The sequence below is a fragment of the Diachasma alloeum genome, unplaced genomic scaffold, assembly GCF_001412515.2.
Source record: "Diachasma alloeum isolate Michigan unplaced genomic scaffold, Dall2.0 Dall_scaffold_00209, whole genome shotgun sequence".
NCBI lineage: Eukaryota > Metazoa > Arthropoda > Insecta > Hymenoptera > Braconidae > Diachasma > Diachasma alloeum.
This window is the reverse complement of record NW_021680374.1, coordinates 906373-925070: the sequence shown is the minus strand read 5'-3', so window position 1 is coordinate 925070 and position 18698 is coordinate 906373. Positions and strand designations below refer to the sequence as shown.

At 34.6% G+C, this 18698-nt stretch overlaps 3 protein-coding genes across 10 annotated transcripts; 2 read left to right on the top strand and 1 right to left on the bottom strand.

Moving 5' to 3' along the window:
• Positions 1-448: 448 nt before the first annotated feature.
• LOC107036458 (cell cycle checkpoint protein RAD17) lies at positions 449-7083 on the top strand. 3 transcript variants are annotated; one of them, XM_015254415.2, is made up of 7 exons: positions 449-564; positions 651-722; positions 990-1549; positions 3888-4189; positions 4749-5029; positions 5723-5841; positions 6295-7083. In XM_015254415.2, the coding sequence occupies exons 2-7, from the start codon at positions 711-713 to the stop codon at positions 6395-6397; spliced, it is 1377 nt and encodes a 458-aa protein (XP_015109901.1). In that variant the 5' UTR covers positions 449-564; positions 651-710; the 3' UTR covers positions 6398-7083. The 3 variants fall into 3 exon arrangements, with proteins under 3 accessions (XP_015109901.1, XP_015109903.1, XP_015109900.1); XM_015254417.2 differs by having other exon boundaries at positions 449-722; positions 993-1549; XM_015254414.2 differs by having other exon boundaries at positions 449-722.
• On the bottom strand, positions 6955-13154 carry LOC107036456 (zinc finger and BTB domain-containing protein 17). Of its 6 annotated transcripts, none has more exons than XM_015254408.1 (7): positions 13007-13154; positions 11704-12379; positions 10934-11161; positions 10639-10839; positions 9578-10249; positions 8832-8864; positions 6955-7532 (listed from the first exon to the last, which is right to left on the bottom strand). In XM_015254408.1, exons 2-7 carry the CDS (start codon positions 12358-12360, stop codon positions 7266-7268), a joined length of 2058 nt encoding a protein of 685 aa, XP_015109894.1. In that variant the 5' UTR covers positions 12361-12379; positions 13007-13154; the 3' UTR covers positions 6955-7265. The 6 variants fall into 6 exon arrangements, with proteins under 6 accessions (XP_015109894.1, XP_015109896.1, XP_015109895.1 ...); XM_015254410.1 differs by having other exon boundaries at positions 9596-10249; XM_015254409.1 differs by having other exon boundaries at positions 9578-10246.
• A 111-nt stretch (positions 13155-13265) lies between these two features.
• On the top strand, positions 13266-17468 carry LOC107036455 (deoxyhypusine hydroxylase). The gene is made up of 3 exons (XM_015254407.1): positions 13266-14953; positions 16121-16444; positions 17093-17468. Exons 1-3 carry the CDS (start codon positions 14674-14676, stop codon positions 17404-17406), a joined length of 918 nt encoding a protein of 305 aa, XP_015109893.1. The 5' UTR covers positions 13266-14673; the 3' UTR covers positions 17407-17468.
• The last annotated feature ends 1230 nt before the right edge of the window (positions 17469-18698 follow it).

Below are 18698 nucleotides of genomic sequence, written 5' to 3'. Positions count from 1 at the left end.
TCGAAAATCCAAGCTTTTTTTGGAATTTTCTAGAAAACTGGAGAATTTCTTTGAATTTTCCAGAGAATAGGAAAATTTTCTCGAACGTGCTGGGACACCGTAGAATTTCCTCGAATTTGGTTTGAAAACTCTAAATGTCCATATAATTTTTTCAAAAACTGGAGAATTTTCCAGAATTTTCTCAAAAACCGGAGAATTCTCTCGAAAATCGGAAATTTTTCTCGAAAACTTCATGGGAAACATGAGAACATCTACCGGAAAAAATAAACACGAAGAGAATAAGAAACAAAAATTGCGGGGCCCTTTCCAAGCCCCACTTTTATATGTCACCCTGGTTTCCTGCCATTCCGTAGTTACCGACATAGCTATGGTTCGGATAAAGCTTCTTGCTTTGACCGCATAGTGGGGGGGGTGGGGCGTAAAATCGCCACTCGAGAAAAAACCTCCATGCGGGCCTTGTTTAATATTGACTAGTAATTTTCCGTTAGGATGGCCCTACCCAAGCCGGATACTCCTACTTCACGTAATTCTCACAAACAAAACAAGCGGAGGTTTTACATAGAAAGAGTGGATTGAATCAAGTTTCTTGCATTTTTCTCCTCTAAATTTTCAAATCGAATCAATTTAATTATCATTATTATTATTGCAACAGTTTACAGCATAAATGCGATTGAAAGAGGAGCAGAAAGTAGCAGAAATCATAATTTCCAATGAAAAAAATGGTTGGTTATGGTGAACAATTCTTCAAATAAATTTTTGAAATTAATAGAATTATCACAGTACTGAACAATTTTAAGTGGAATTATCAAAACACCTTTTTCAAAGCTACAGAAAAAGTTTCTTCACATTATTTATATGCAAATTTCCTTTCTTGAGATAATAATGGTTTTTCTAAATTTAAATTGACTTGTTTCGTGGCTTACTTTTGAAATAATGTCCGTATAATGTTTCCTGATTCGTATTTTCTTGTTTTTCTTTTCATCCTAAAGAAGAGTCATAGTGGGTGGGCCGAGCTGAACCTCGACTTCCAGCCATCGAAAAAGAAGTTAGCCCCGATAAAATCCGACAAAACTTCAAATAATGAAATTATTGAAACTTTTGCTCATGATTTTGAACACTTCGATTACAAATCCATCAAAAGGAAAAGTTTATTTGGAATATTAGAAGCCTGTCAGCCGAAAAAAGCTTCAGAATTATCTGTGAGCAAGCAGAAGCAGAATGAGATCATTGAGTGGCTAAGTTCTGAAACCGTAACAGGGAAGCCGAGGATTTTGCTGCTTTCTGGTGCTTCTGGTTGTGGAAAAACGGTCACTCTTAAAGTATTGGCTGAGGAGAATGATTTTGACGTAATTGAGTGGATCTCTCCAATGGATTCTACGTATTCTAATGATTTTAAATACTTGAATCAAGGTGATAAATTCATGGAGTTTTTGGTGAGAGTTACGAGGTATAATTCAGTGTTTAACAGGTGTAAAAAACGCCTTCTACTGGTTAAAGATATTCCCAACATCTATTTTATGGATACGGATGGTTTCCACGAAGTCCTGAGGTATTTTACACGTGATAAAACCAATTTAAAATATATCGAATCTGTTACGACATAACGGAAAATAAAAAAATTGTAATAATAGAAACTGAATTATTTCTCCTCCTCCAGGCCATCATTTCATGTAAAGATCCTTGAATTATGCGATGTCTTAATTTGGCAACACTGATGGTAAATATTGAAATAGACATTTATGGTATGTTTTGTATGTTTTTTTTTCAAGTAGGTGAGAATAAATGAATCGCCCTGATGAGGAGTGAGATTGGCCACTCCAAACGTTAGTAAAAGTAGATGGATTTTTTGTGTTGATTAATAGTGAGCGTTAAAATAGCCGAGAACCGCAAAATGGCCTGGAGAAGGAGCAGAAATGTTCAGTCATAATAGTAATAGTTCATAGCATAATAGTTCATATCCTAAGGCATTCCATGTCATATCAGTACACTAAGAGAAAAACGAACGAAAAACGGAATGAAAGTTCTCAAACAAGTCTTGTTTAAGTCAACAAAATCGTTAGTTGAAAATTACCAAAAAAATAATTGTTTGGGTTGAATTTGAAAGTCTCAAACATGAAAAATTGCTCTGCTTTCAATAACAACGAAATATTTGGCTCAAGAGGCGGATCATTCATACAAGGTGGTGCCGTCTCAGGATAAAAATATCTTTTATAGAGGGAAGCTTATCAAGAAATATCTTGTCTCTAAGTTATAAGATTGCTGTCATATCATTATTATTATTTCATTTAAGAATTCATTTTTTGTCTGTGATTATTGAATAGCCGAAACAACAAATTACTACCAAACGAGCATTTGCCGGAAGCAAAATACGTATGGGAGCATCGAATAACGATGCACTAGTGCTAGAAATTACATTTCTTGCTTGCACAGAGAATAAATTTTTTTTTGAAAAGATTAAATCTATTTTTGCAATAAAAATTTTTAATCTCAGTGCACGCTTCGCATGTTTGGCACAAAAAATCCTTTTTTGATCATTTTTAACAAACAATTTTCTTGGTACCAGTAAGACTTATTTGAGAACTGCTTTTTTCTCTCAGTATAATAAACCTGTGATCATCTTTCTTTCGACAATCACCCGGAGCTTCAAAAACAATCTCCTAATTTTTTTCACATATTTTCTAGAGCTCGGATGGAATACCCTTTTTTGAGATTTTGTTTTTTTTTATAATTTGCCTTTTAATAAACCAAAGCTTATTTAGTTATGTCTATATACATATCATGTATATGTGTACCAAAATTGAGGCGATCGGTTGAGAACTGCGTCATAAGGACATTGTTGCAGATTCTATTCCTCTAAAGTCTCTTTCTGATCAATGAATAAAATAAAAACCTAATTTTTTCATGACTTTGAAGTTTGCAGAAAATAATGTTCAACTGCGGATAGCTCGTGAGAGAATTTGATGGTATTATCGATAATATTAACATGCCGAACTATAAATATCATAATTCATTGTCTAGGGAAAATAGTACTAACAACTCAACCACTGTCTCTCTCCATCATTAAATAATTGAGAATCGTAGATATTGCTAATTTGAATCTATCGTCGAGCGTTCACTAATTGAGATCACGTCTCAATGAAAAAATTCATACAGACATCGCAACTATAGTCTAAATTCGCGTTACTCATTTCTTCCCCATTTATCTTGAGGTGGCATAGGCAAGGTGGCTCGATCACAGTTTATAATATCTGACGTAAATCAGTCTCTTCAATATTATTTATTACATTCGACAGCATCAAAAGTATTTCGCAAAGATAATTACGACACAGTGGGGGAAAAAGAGAGGTGATAGATCCCTTTGTTTTTCGAAATCCTACCTGTGTGTATTTCTAATGTAATTAGGCAGTAATAAGGGAAGTATTTTAAAATTGAGAACAATAAATATTCCTTCTACTTGTTTGTTATGAATTGATTGGATTATTTTTACACTTAAAACTTTAATTCAATAAGCAATTCTTAGGAATATAATCTAAGAACTTTCTGAAGATTCCCAAGAAAATAGGGAAATTTTGAAGACAAAAATTAAAAATACAATAGAACTTTTCATAATTATTGCGTGTAAGATGCATATTTTCATTGCGAAAATCTATTTTTAAAAGACTAAAAATGGAAAAAAATGACATATTGGGCGAAATTGAAGTTTTTCCAAAATTTTTAGTGCGATTGGTTATTTTATTTTAAACCTCGAAAAAATATCTCCCATCAGAGCAATAGGAAAATTCTGAAACTGAATTGAATTCAAATTGGATGATTGATGATAACGCTACAGATAATCTTCTCTTTATTCATGCTCTATCACTTTATTTGTGGAATCATTCTCTCTGCAGACAATATATGGAATTGGGGAAACAACCACTGGTATTTCTATGTCCTGACTCGGAAAGCAGTAGAATGATATATACACTGTTCCCAACAGAGATTATCGAAAAATTTCAAATTGATAGAATTAATATTCTCCCCACTACACCTACTGCCATGAGAAATATGTTGAAACGTGTTGCCAATATCTTAAATGCAAGATTTGGGGATATGATTGATGTGACACAGACTGTGATTGATGAAGTGCTGTCTAATAGCATTGGAGATGTTAGGAGTACGATTTTGAATACCATTTTTGCATCATTAAAAGGTAATATTTTTCTTTATCAATGTTTTTGCTAGTACCTAGGAGAACGACATTTTATACTCCCATTGAATTATGAATTTTTCATTGTTTCACTTTCCTGATTGAATTATTGGCTTCAGATATTTGTTTCTGTATCGAAACTTAGCAGTGAAATTTTCCGAATCAAATACGAAATCTTGATGGATTGCGTCAATCCTCCAATTATCAGACTGCTATGATACATTCAAAATTTTAATTTTGTTGAAGCTTTTTATACGATTTCAGAAGAGGTAAAGAACCATTTTTAACTTCTCAATATTTACGATAGCGATTTCAAGAACTAAAGAATGGAAAAAGTCGATTTTTGCACGTAATAAAATTTGAAAAAAAAAATGAAATTTTGTTTTCATCTTGTGAACGTTGCAAATACCATCTAAGAAGCTTCACCAAAATCTAAATTGTAAAGGTATAAAATTTAACCAATAATTTTGACAAAACAGAAAGCGATTAGTGCAATCACTCTCCATTCTAGTGGAATGTCAAGTGACTTTCTTGCAAAATTCATTGTTGATTATTTTTTTAGTACCAAATGATCATTCGAAAAATGATTGTGGGACTCGGGCAGAGAGTTTGGGGCTTCTGCATGGTATTGGACGTGTCATTAATCCCAAACGAATAGTTAATGGAGACAAATGGAAATTCACGCATGATCCGGATGATATTGCTGCTTATTTCAGATCGCAGTCGAAGATATTCTTTCATTTTTTGCAAGAGAATTATCTGAATACAATGGGAAATATTGACCAGGTGGAGAGGTGTTCTGAGATCATGAGTCTGGCAGACACAATCAGTATCGAATATCGAGTAAGTTTACGTTTCATATTTCATTGAATATTTAATCATCGCGATAGTGATCAGTTTATAAGAAGATATTAACGACCATTTGTGTAGACAATTTTATGGACAACCTAAAAAGTCATCCGAAATTCTCTTCGAAATCTAAGTTTTGATAATATTTGTTTCTTGAATTTCTGTTATCTAGCTCATTGTTGAATCATAAATGGATGATGAATTGTAACTGTTCAAAGGAGATCTTTTTGTAGGGATTGAGGTATACGTGTTCGGGAAGGAATCAATTCACTATGCGAAGCAAGAGTTGCAAACTAGTAATTAGTTTATTGTCGATATATAATTATGTGCAACTGAGTCGGTATGAATGTATACTATATACGATGAGGTGATGTTCACCGAGTGGCAAGATCCACATGATTGCTGATAAACGGGACTGATTACGATATCTGAGGTGTGCATGTAATCCGCAGATGCGAGTGTATGAGTGATGTACTACGCGTCTCTCAGTAAATGTAACCAGACGCTACATTTTGACACATTTTTGTTGTTCTGTTAGAAATATGTACATGAGTTCAATCACTGAATAATTAGAACACTCGTTGACTCACCCTATCTTTGTTGCAAATTCATGATAGATAAAAATGTCACATTCGATTCATTATAGTTTCTCACTTCGAAGGATTTCATTCAAATTTATAATTTCAGGAGGCGAATTTGATAAACGTGAATTTGTCGCTATGCATTAGAGGAGTAATGGTAAATAATGAGACTCCTTTGATGAGATGGAATCCAGTGAGAAAACCGAAAAAGGCAGATCCAAAAATGTAAGAATGAAGAAATTGCATAGAAAAATGTAGTGCATTTGATAGAAACCCTGTCGTATTTCTGTTGACAATTCCGTTAGTTTTTCATCAATTTCATGGAAAAACTTCGTATTCTTTCTGCGCTTCTTTGTTGTTTTTAAGGGATGTCTGATAGAAAATATTATATACAAAAATTAATCCATTTTGATCTTAGTATAAAACTTACTCTGATGAAATAGTTTCTATAGGAAACCATGCAGAGATGTAGAAAAAAAATACAGAACGAGAAAAAGGTATAGAAACCTGCGGAGTTATGCCAAAGAATAAACAGCAAACTCATAGAATATTCAATAGAAGTCTAGTAAAAATCCAATAGAATTATGTAGCGATGCGCTAGGTTATTTTATGAAAATTTTTCGGGAGATGTTGAGCAATTTATGGAGATCTTCATTATGATTTTCTTTATTTTTGCAGACAAAGAGACTCGGGAGTAGCAGAGGAACGGTTTTATAAACAATTGATCAACCCAAAAATGTCGGAGAGTACTCTGGGTGTAGATTATAACATTGAGAACTGAAAAATGATAATTATTCCTCAGTTGTAAATGTTCTTGAATTAAATTATTTTGTTTTTTCCCTATTAGATCCATTGATTCTGGAATCAGGCTATTCTTTTACCTTGATGAAAGTAATGAGTCAAACTCGAAAAAACTTCGAAACTCTTACGTTTAAAAAGGGATATCAAAATTTGTGTATTTCTTTCACTCGGAGATTTCAACCAATATCTCTCATTGGGAAAGATAATTCGACTAGATCTTCGTATAATTATCTCACAAACTGTCAATATTATGGAATGATGTCAATAGATCTATTAGGCACCAAAAGAAGGCCCTTGATTGATTCGTCTGACAATGACCGTTGTTTCCCAAAGATATTCACCAAATAATCAACACATTGACTGGAGATTCTTGAGCGATAGTCAGTTGCAAGATCTTAGATAAATTTGCAAAAAATTTCGCTGACAATAAATGAATAGATAATAATCAACACATCAATTTTGTAATACTTTTGTCATCGTCTGGATTTAGGGAAAAAACGGTGAATAAGCTCAATACAACGTAAATCCTACAAAAAGTGATTTAAGTATACATTTATTTTCGTAATCTAAATCAAACATTGATGTTGATAATTGTATGATTGAATCGTCCATATTTTTTAATAATTTTTGTTTTCAATCACACTATTAAATGTATTTAAAATGTAATCTTAGACGCATCTGTTTTTCATTAACTATTCAATTCTTAAGTTTTAGATCAACTTAGTTCATGTTATGCTTCAATGAATTAATCTTTGAAGGCGTTGTGGATGCCGGTAATGCCCGAACCATCGCAACGGAGTCAATTGTTGATCCATCGAGTCAGAGCCCGGCGAATCATTGCCCTCATCTCAGGCTAAATCGTCATCGGGGTCACTACTGACTGCAGTCCTATACAGACGTTTTCCGTATATTGGAACGTGCTGAGTTTCGTACATCTTACGATTTTCGAGATAACGTTTATAATTGTTCTCTCGTTTCCGCCGCTGCTCCTCAGCCTGTTGCCTCAATTTTTCTGGGTTCATGTGGGAAGTCACCATGTGTCTTGTCAGGGAACTCATAAATTTGTAAGTGATTCCACATACGTCACAGGATAATATCTCCTGGTTTTGTCCTTGCTGAAATTGGAGGAAAAAGTTGAATTGGATTAATTTAAAGTGTAGTAAAGTGGTGAAAGATAACAAAATAATCGTCAATTCGTTATATTTAGTTAAATATGACGTTATTTCGTTCATGAAGGATTATAGAAAGGTATATTAGAGATTTTCTACTGGAAATTTTACACAAACTGTCCCTTCTATAGTCTTTCATAGAATCAACTTGTTCATTGTTTACGATTTCATGTGTGTGATTCACTCGAGTTTGATAGTGATTAAGGATGTGATAGAACCAGAATAGATTCACGAAAAGAATAAAAACTATTAAAAATATTTTGAATCAATGGAAAGAACATTTTTTTTTCTTTACGGAAAACATTATTATCTACAGTAAGGGACTAAAAAGGAACGAATTTAAAAATCCAATGTAACATTAGGTTGTAAATATTGCATTATCAGGAATGAGTGAATTTAAGGGAGTTTGTCAACCGATTTTTTTGTAAGAAAATCTCTATATCTGCTTTAGTCAGACGAAGAAATGAATACTACTGGAATTTAAACAAGCAGTGCGACATGAGACATGCAATAGAGCCGATATGACAGATTACATGCGATTGTTATTCTACGCATTATTTTATTTCCCAAGATAGTTTTAACCCTCGGTTGGTCACCTCATGAGGATGATGCCAGCCGACCTATAGGCGACCTATAGAGCGAGTGAGATACTAGAGGTGGGGTGACCAACCGAGGGTTAAATGCTGTGGAGAATATGTTTGTTGATATACTTGATCAAATGAATCAAATTATATGGTTTCTCTGTCAGAATTTTTCCATGTTTCATCTAATTTTGAGTGACTTCCATCCAAAAATAGAGAATCGAAAAAAATCACGTTTTCAAAGTGTCCATGCAGAAGCAAGAAATTATCTCCATGACGTCGCTGTAGCATAACCACCTCAAGAATTCTAATTGACCCATTAAAGATGATATGGTGTGGCGAAAATTAAAAAAACGAAAATGATATCTGCAATGGGGCCTTATGAATCATCCGGTCGGAATACGGATTCTTAGATTTATTTCTATTAGCCAAGACATTCGAAGTGTCGGTCGGTATTTTTCAAGAGGTTACACCACTTAGAAAGATCTCATGCACGCCATCCTCCAATTGAAGATTTTTCCAATTCCAGTAGGAGCTCCCGTCAATCCACTCATTTCCTATTACCACTTTACTACAAATTTTCTTGAAAGAAAATTTTTTTTGTAGGTATTTGAAAATTGGTTTTATTCTTAGAAATTAATTTATTAATAAATTGAGAGTCCACCTGATTTTTTTCGAATGATTCTCCTCTTGATGACTATGGAAAAACAAAAATGGTAAATAAAGAATTAAAATCATTTTCCTATAATAAATCGATACCTTAATAACAGAGAAGCGTAATTTTAGAGTTGCCCCACACGTATACACTTCTCCATTACTAAGATGTTGGATTGAATACAAAAAAATCTTGTCAAATATTATATTTTTCAATACACTGATAAAACCGTGAGGATGTCGTTCTCTGAATATATATATATATATATATATATATATGTCAACATATATAAATATGTTGACATATTTATTCATTTTTCATTTTCTTATTCAGCAACCATTGGGGGCTGTAGATGTTACTGCGTGACCTCGGATAATGTAATATTATTGGTTGACGTGAGAATGGAAAAAAAATAATGTACAAGAACTATTCACGTAACTATTTACGTTCTTCTCAAAAACAAAATTATTTTGAGACTATTCTCTTTTATTTTCCCATTGATTCGTGAAGGTCATGGGTCACAAAAAGATTTTCTTGCAATTTTATTCGAACTTTTTTCCATCACATATTGCCAACAAAAAATCGACCAAACCGATTCAAAATTTTCTCCGTTCACTTGAGGACAGACTCTTTTATTGAAAAAAATGTAATTAGTTATTCGACACTCCCTATCACATCCTCAAATAATTAAGTATTTATGAGAATCAATTAAAACCCTAGGGACCCACTGAATGAAGAAATACAATTGAACTTACCGCAGCTTTATCACGTACCTGTTGATGTACGAGCATGTGCCGTTGCAAATTATTAAGGCGATTAAATTCCCGCCCACAGACTTCACAATCAAACTTTTTATCAGGATCATGATTCTTCTTGTGCATAGACAGATCAGTGGCGCTGATAAACGGCTTGTGGCAGATGTCACAGGTATGTGTACGTTGTTCTGCAGCAAGATGAGACTGTTCATGTTTTTGGAGTGTTGGTTTATCGATGAATCTCCGTCCACAGTAGATGCATGGCAGAGGTTTCGAGTCAGGATTGTGTTGGTTCATATGACGACGAAGGGAATTGGCAGTTGGAAATTGCTCGTGACACTCGAGACACTGGAATGGACGGTCCCCAGTATGTGTTTTCCTGTGCTTAGCTAATGAATTCTGATCTGGAAAACGTTTGGGACACAAATCGCAGGGGAAGTTTCGCACTGTAATATCTTCTTCACGTGCATGCTTCAGTCTGTTGTGTCGCAACAATTGGAATTGAGTCTTGAAACTCTTTTGACAAATTTCACATTTTAGTGCATCTGTTGTCGGAATTATTACTTGAGTCCTCTTTAGTCCATTTTCGTCTTCTGAGATGATTAGGGAAATCGTTACTGTGTTGTCTTCGTTCTCCGGGTCATTGTTCGTTGGAGTTGGAGACGGGGACTGCTGGAAGAAAACAGAATAAAGATTTTAAGAAGTTTGACATAGTAATATTGAAGGGAACTTGCATGAAGATTAGTGCTTTCTAAACGCCTCTATGCACACCTTCGTCATGACGTAAGAATAACTTAATAAATGGCAAAAATTGCGGAGACATGTTGCCTAGATGTTTCATGATAGTCAGTCGTTTTTTAAACCAATTTTTCGGTCCTGACGTCACGCAGACGGTTAGGTTATTTCAAAGAATTTGAAATTTTCAACTTTCAACAATGAAATATTAATTAATGAGGAATATTTTCAACATTTTTGAATGAAAACTCCTTTAAAAGTTTCAAGATGTGTTTCGAGAAAAGTCAAATGGTGAAAGATATCATGAAAAAATTATATTTGTTCACCTGTCTATTGGAAAGAGTCTCCAAGTCTTCAACGTTCTCATGAGTCTTCTTATTTCTTTCCTCTTGATTTTCTTGCTCGTCACTGCTGTTACTTGCAATGGCGTAATTCCCATCCTCAGTCAAGTATACTGGCTGCATCTGTCCATTCTCATCCTTGAAGAATAATTGGCCATCCTCATCCTCATGTAGGAATATTTGGTCCTGTAGAATTGAATACCGAAGAGAATGTTAAGGGTTTAAATTCAAATTGACACGAAGACGAAAATGCTCCTGTTAATTAGCTCATTACACATACCTGCGCACTTTCCTCTTCTCCCTGTTCGGCCATGATGATCTCATTAGAGCCATCCCATTGCTCCGGCTGCTCCAACTGCTGCTCCTCCTGTTCGGCAGTGGGTTCACCTTCCAATTCATATTGTTCATTCTCGTTCATGGGGTGCGCAACATATAATGTTCCCATATCATCACCTTCATAATAAATTGTGCCTTCGACTGGAATTGTATTTTCTTCTAGTCTTTCCATCTGCCGAAATCAATAAGTTATTTATTAATTGAAGGAATAAAAAAATATAAGTAAAAATATGATTTTCAATAAAAGCCTGAAGTGGTCTTCATTTTCTCTTCCCAAACAAAAGTTCTTTAATCATTTATTTTTTGGTTAATTGAAGATTTCTATGATAAACCCGAAAGGGGTCTGTCATATTTTGTGATACATAGTCCAAGCTAAATACAAAATCAATGAAAAAATAATCAGAATATGATTTTCCAATATTTAATTTTCGAATAACATGCCTTTTAATGGAACAAAAAATTCTTCCATTAAAAGATACGAGATGAACAAAAAAATCAGAGATTATCCAAAAGATGATTTTGGAAGTAGTATGAAAACAAAATTATTGTTTAACCTATAAAACGAAAGGTCTACTGTTGGATTCCCCGCTCAACATGTGTCTTCTCAAAGTATGTGCTTATTCTATTTCGTGCCTACCAGCACTCGGAATTTACTCTTTAAAAAATTGATAGAGACAAGAATAACCAATTAAAGCACTGAAGCTTTCATCTTACCTTGATGTAACGAGCATTCGAGTTTTTTTCTTCCTGACTCTGCTTCTTGGACCCGAGAACAGTGTAAACCAAGTCATTTTCAGCATTTTTCACAATTTCATGAGGACTATCCTCATCATCGTGTCTCGGTATCTTCATTTCTCTCTCATACTCTCCAGAACATCTAGTTTTCGAAGTCTCGTGACTCTGGTCCTCCCCATTTCCATTCGAAACCACTTTATTTCCATTCACTGTTGATCTCTTCGATGTAGTATTGGATCTTTTGGATTTCGTGGCTTCCTTAGTCTCCAAAGGATCATTCTCCTCCTCCCAATCTTCCTTAGCATCGTAAGTTGTGATTCTCTGCGATTTGCGTTTCTCCCCTGATTTCTGGACCTGTATTTCTTCGTCTGGACTGTCTTCTTCTTGGGATACCATTGAGTCAGCTTCTGCTCCTTCGGTAACGCTTTCAAGCCTCGAGGACTCTTCCTCCTCATTCTCATCCCCATCCTCGCCCTCTACGACTACAATCTCTTCTATGATCTCAACAATCTCTTCCGCGTGCTCTTCAACACCCTGCTCGGTTTCCTCTTCTTCTGCGTAGATTATCTCTTCCTCCTGTTCCTCCATCATCCCATCCTTGGCCTCTAGAATCGCCTGCAGCTCCTCCACTTCCATCGTGAATCGCTGAAAAATCCTGGAGAATATTTAAAAAAAAATTCTTTTTTTGTAATGCAATTCGCTTTTTTTCACCGAGTTCGAAAATAATATTGTAGCAGAGGTGAAGAAAAAGGAGCTCGATATATTCTTTTGTAAATGGCATGGCAATCAGTGAATTTAGAGAATAAATGGCGAGATAACTTTTCCATTGATAACGACATTGCTCAAAAAAAAATTGTTTCCATAGGTATTTGTGAACAATAAATGTGTTCACTAATCTCAGACAAGTCAAATGTGGTTATGGAAATTGTTGAAACAGACTGCAACGACCAATAGGGCGCATGGAGAGCGTGTTAGCCTCCATTAAGATCCCCCCATTCCCCCGAGAGATCCGATAAAATGCCCTCAAATTCGTCAACCCCCTTAAATGTCCGATTGAAGCCCTACAAACTTTAAAAAATTAATGGAAATCAAATAAATGAAAATGTTTACATTGACAATTGAAATTGTTAGTGAGAAGGCGGCTAATCAGTCGGTACGGGATTGCCTTGCATTTATCAACGGACAGCAAAATGGCTACAAGGTACCGCAGTGCCCGGAGTTGAGGGAAAACGGGTTTTGTTGTGATCAGGGGATTAATCATAATGTCGAGACTTTTACTCACCTCTCAGATGTTTCTTTGATGATGCTCAAAGTCAATCAACGATGATCTACGAGATTTTAAGAGAAACTATTTACTCGGTCGATATGCAGCCAGCGTACCATTCAACGAAATGACGCCACCATAATTCGAGAAATGTTTATCGATGAAAGGTTTCAGCTCCCTCTGAAGTCAATGAATTTTCTTTTAACCAATGAGTGAGAGAATTTACTAGGGATTTTTGCAAGGAAGGTGGCAACTAAGGAGGATGTGTTGACAAGTATACTAAAAGCTTAGTTGTGGGAAAAAGTTTGTAAGGAATTTTGGGAAATTTCTTGTGGGGTCCAGAGCTTTAAATAGTCTTGAGTTAGACAAAGATCCAAAGCCTTGTTCTTTTTATTGAATCGATACGAAATAATTAATGAGAGATTATTTTCGCCTTTGTAGGTTCAGATTTTGTGACATCGCGTATGATTGATTTCCATTAATTTTATTCAGCTGATAATTTTTTAGTTATTTTGGATCATTTTATAATGGGTTTTTGTATTAGTTTATTCGTTGCGCCGATCGTGCTCTAGGAATGTAATAAATTTAACTATATAGGGCCGATACAATTCTCACGACATAGGCCGGAATATATGACTCTGAAGTTTGCCGACTTCTGACAGAAAAAAAAAATTGGCATTGCATATTTGCCTGGAAAATGATGGGATTTGGAAAAAATGCAAAACAATAAGTTCGGTATCAGTTTATTTAATCGTGATGATCGTTGAATATTTTCCCAACTAAATTGCATGGTCATTATAGATAGTATACGAAAGTTTGAAAACCAATAACAGTAAAATGCTTCAGTTTTTTTTATCGTCATTATTTGATAGTTTATCCGCTGCTGTACACTTAAACTTCGTCGAGCCGTACCATATTAATGCACTGCGCGGTTATTGTTTGAGGATTTCAGTCTTCGTGTTGATTTTTTGACGAAATATGTAGATTCAGTTGAACTATTACAGCTCAATAGGTGGATTAATTGCGAAAAGATAATTAGTTTCCGTGGAAGGTCACACGACCAATAATGAGTATTGTACTCATGTGAATTGCCAAATCTACTTACATTTATGTAGAATACTTTTTTGTTTTGGTAATTAATGTTTCTGTAATTTCGTCTAGTGATTGTTTTGTGCATCTCTACCTCAAGAATACTTGAGAATACGGCTTCAAAGAGAAAATCATAGTTAATAGTATTTATCTGACAATATTATTATTTGACACTTCGAATTCAAAAAATGGCGCGACTGCGCGAAGTTAGCTACAAGTAACTACAAGAATTACGAAACAGAAATATTGGTAGTGGCAGTACTGCCACTGCGCGTAGTTGATTCCGAAATGCACCCTATATTGGTATATGTATATTGGGGTATATATATCAACACGTGAATGGAGGTAACCTCCAAAATTTCCGGCTGTTTGACACTTTCAATAAATTTCCTACGTTAAAAATTAATTTAATACCAATGAAAAAACTAAGTGGACTTCATCATTGACATATTAAGCATAAAGAGATATAATAAACATATTAGGAGTGTTGTTAAGTTTTCGAAAAAACGGATTTAGTAGGATTATAATAATCGTAACCTCTCAAGACAAGTTTTTCCTTGAACTTATGTATTGAACATATTGCAATACACGTGAAAATGGCCAATGTAGATAGTGCGAAGATTGAGGCGATTGGGAAGGTATTGAATGATGAGAAGAGACCATTAAAGGAGAGATTCAGAGCTTTATTTACGTTGAGAAATATTGGGGGAGAAGAGGCGATTGAGTGGATCAAGAAAGGGTTTGAAGATCCTTCTGCATTGTTGAAGCATGAGCTGGCGTATTGCTTGGGACAGATGCAGGACTCTAGGGCGACTCCAGTATTAATTGACGTGTTAAAGGACATTAAACAGGAGCCGATGGTCCGCCATGAGGCTGGTAAATATATCCCTTTTTTCACATTGTTAATATTTTTATGTATAAGACCTATTAGAAATGGGAAATTAAATTGAGTAAAACGCAGTGAATTCAAATCTAATTTCTGTTCTTTATTAAAAACGCACGAGGAAGAAATGTCTATACTGTACGAACTGCGCCAGCAGACTAAAAACCAATCACAAAAACCAAAAGAATATCATCACCTAAAGACAAAGAACCCTCAGTTCGTTTTCCCTATGAAATCATTGTTTATGTTTATATTTCTTTCTCCAGCACTCTCTCCGTACGATTCGTTTTTTGAACTCATAATCTCATTAAATTGTTTCTCTGAAATTGAGCTAGATAATCCAACAAGACCTCATATTTGGTATTCTTTAAATTGAATTGGCTAATTTGTCTATCAAAAATAATCTCAAATTGGAGTAATCAGTTGAGTGGCTTTTCTAGCGTGGAGATGTCAGTAAAGATCAATTATCCCATTATTGCTTTGTCAATGTCCTCAAAAACAAAAATGAATTTTTGCAAAAAAACACCAAGAATGGGTCGGAGCGTTCTGTTCTGCGCGAAGCGCAGCGTGCGATAAACTCGACTTATTGCACGGCGTGCCATAAACAAATTTTTTAAGTCATCATTCAATCAATTGAGAACATTTTTTTAGCTTTCGTCGCGGAACAACCGATTTTCGAAAAAAAATGAAAAATTAAAAAAACTAATCGATGAATTGAATTTCAATTAATGGTGATCCACAGGGCTCAACAATACTTGCATTTGAAAAAAAAAGATTCAATTCCATCTATTCATTAGGGAACAATCGAAGAAAAACTTTAGAGCACACACACGTACGTACGGATACGATCTGAAAATTACATTTCCGGACTTTTTGGATCTTAATGGATCGATATAACACAAAAAAACCAAAACTTAAATTTGAACGATTACAATGCTTCGGAAGCCAAATGCCATTTGGAAGCAAAATGAAATAAAGCAATTCACGTTAGCTAAATTCAATTTTCTTTTGCTATCATTTTTAAGTGTAGTAAGCTTTGAGAAAAACCTGATGAAACTTTCGTTGTAGCCTGTAAAATTTCTTCCAAGAAAACCCTTAACATTTTTCTTCGCCTACTCAACTAGATGAATAGTCTTATTTTTATCAAATTTCGTTAACAGGAGAAGCCCTCGGAGCCATTGGAGATCAGAAAGTTATTCCTATTCTCCAGGAATATAGCAAAGACTCTGTAATTGAAGTGGCAGAGACCTGTCAGCTGGCCTTGAACAGAATAAATTGGTTGAGGGAGGATAAAAATCAATCGGAGAGTCTATCAGAGAATCCATACGCTTCGGTGGACCCAGCTCCTCCTTGTGCCATCACAAACGTCGAAGAGTTGAAGAAAATTTTACTCAACGAAGACGCTTCACTTTTTGAAAGATACAGAGCAATGTTTTCGCTGAGAAACTTGAGGACTCCAGAAAGTGTATTAGCCCTTGGAGAAGGTTAATTGATCAATACTATAATAACAAATCAATAGAAATAAGATTGATAAGATGAATTAGTATACCCAATGCAAATGTGAATCCAATGAAACAATTTATACTATTTATTTATTTGAAATTTTCTTATCCATTTTAACAATGTTGTTTTTTTAAAACGTAAAATCTCAGATATTTATCTCGATGAAAACATTTCCGTTATATGAAATGAATAATTCATTAATTCCAAATGAATCATTAGCTAGAATCAAATGAACAATTTATTCGATCCAAATAAGAGATCATTAGATATTAAGAAATTCGTTCTTTTCACTATTTAAAGAATGATTTCCTTTCTAGCTCACAGAGTTAGCACTTCATTCGAATCATATCGAATATTTTTTTTATTTATCAAATGTCGATCAGCAGTAAAAATAATTGATCACATGATTATACACGAGTAATATTATCAAACGGAAAAGTAATCATTACAATTGTCATTTTATTATTTATGGAATATTCAATGGAAGTTGAAATCGTCTAGAAATTAACCTCCATCCAGAAATTGACCTGTTTATCCTGTCTGGATAAACGTCTTTATTTCATTCAAGTAAAGTTTATGTAATTTGAATAGTAGAGTTCCAATTTCTAACAGGAAATTAATTATTTTAGGCCTCCGAGCAGGAAGTGCCTTATTCAGACACGAAGTTGCCTTCGTCCTCGGGCAACTCCAAGAAGAAATCTCCGTTCCTTTTCTTCAAGCGTCCCTAGAAGACCCAGCGGAGAATGAAATGGTTAGGCACGAATGTGCAGAAGCTCTTGGCGCAATTGCCCATCCAGCTTGTGAAAAAATTCTCAATAAATACATCAAAGACCCCAAACGAGTTGTCAGAGAGAGCTGCGTCATTGCCCTGGACATGTGCGAGTACGAAAACAGTCCGGAATTCCAATATGCTGATACATTGAATAAATTTTTGGTTAGTTAACGCAAGAGCTGTAATAAAAATTGATTACTTTTCTATAATTAATAAAATATCTATTTACGTAAGGAATATGTTGGTTGCCAGTGTGTCATCTATTTGCCCTTTGAAGAAAAACTAGGGAATGCATTATCATTGGATTTTCTACTATTTCTTAAGTGAGAAAGATGTTCTGATGAATGGCCCTGAATTTAGAAGAATGGGGCATTTCCCAGAGAACTCTTTCAGTATAGAGGAATGACAGTGACAAAACAAGCAGGGGACAGCGAGCATATGACAGCGCGCCATGTGATAGTGGACATGTCACTGACTGATGCCTTATTTTTGTTCGCCACCAATACATTGATGGCGGGCGTCCGAATGGTATGAAATATTACAAAAATTTATAGCTTCACAACACTAACTAGCAGCAAAAATTACAGACGGTTACTGCCACCTTTATGGGTACTATCGAAATTTCAATGTTTCGAATAATTCTTATGAGCGAGTATACATATTTTGCGTTCAAATTTCACGTTTATGTTTCGATTTTTGCACAAGCTAGAGTGTTTACAGTTTTTTATGAAAAAATGAAAAAAACGGGGATATATATATATATATGTTTTAATTGATTTAGCTAGGAGACATCGAAGCGAATATTTTGAAAACAACAACATCGAAATTGGTCGACTAGTTTTGAAGATATTTAAAAACGAATCGCTTTTTTTCCAAAAATATTAGATCGATCGGGTCGAAATTTTGCACAGAGTTAGTCCTTATTAAGGCCTATGATCTGATAAAATTGCAGAATTTTTGGAATTGTTTTAGCCACTTGATTACTTAATTTTCTAAAAATTGACCACCGGGAAGGTGGTGGTGGACGTGGTCACATACAGACATGGTCACCAAACTTCGTATTCTTACCTTTCAGACCATTCTACATTATTTCCAATCAAAATTAGAGAATGTGAAAATCGAAGAATTGCAATGCTTCCATTTGGAAGCAAAAATATTCGAAAATTTCCAGCTCTGGTCGCACCATTTTACTATAATACTATTAAATTCAGGTTTGAGTAAGCTTAATCCGACCCGAGCGTAGCTATTGAAACAAGTGGAAAATTGCTCTTGTGTTGAATATAGTATAGTTATTTTTGCTAATAAATTCGCAATATGCTTCCGAACGGTTATTTTGCACATCATTTTCTTCTATCATGTATAATTCATGGTTTATTTCATTTCATTAAATTAAATAAGATTTCTTTTCAACTAATTTCATCAGATTTTCAACTTAGTTAAATGTCATCATCATATGATGAACA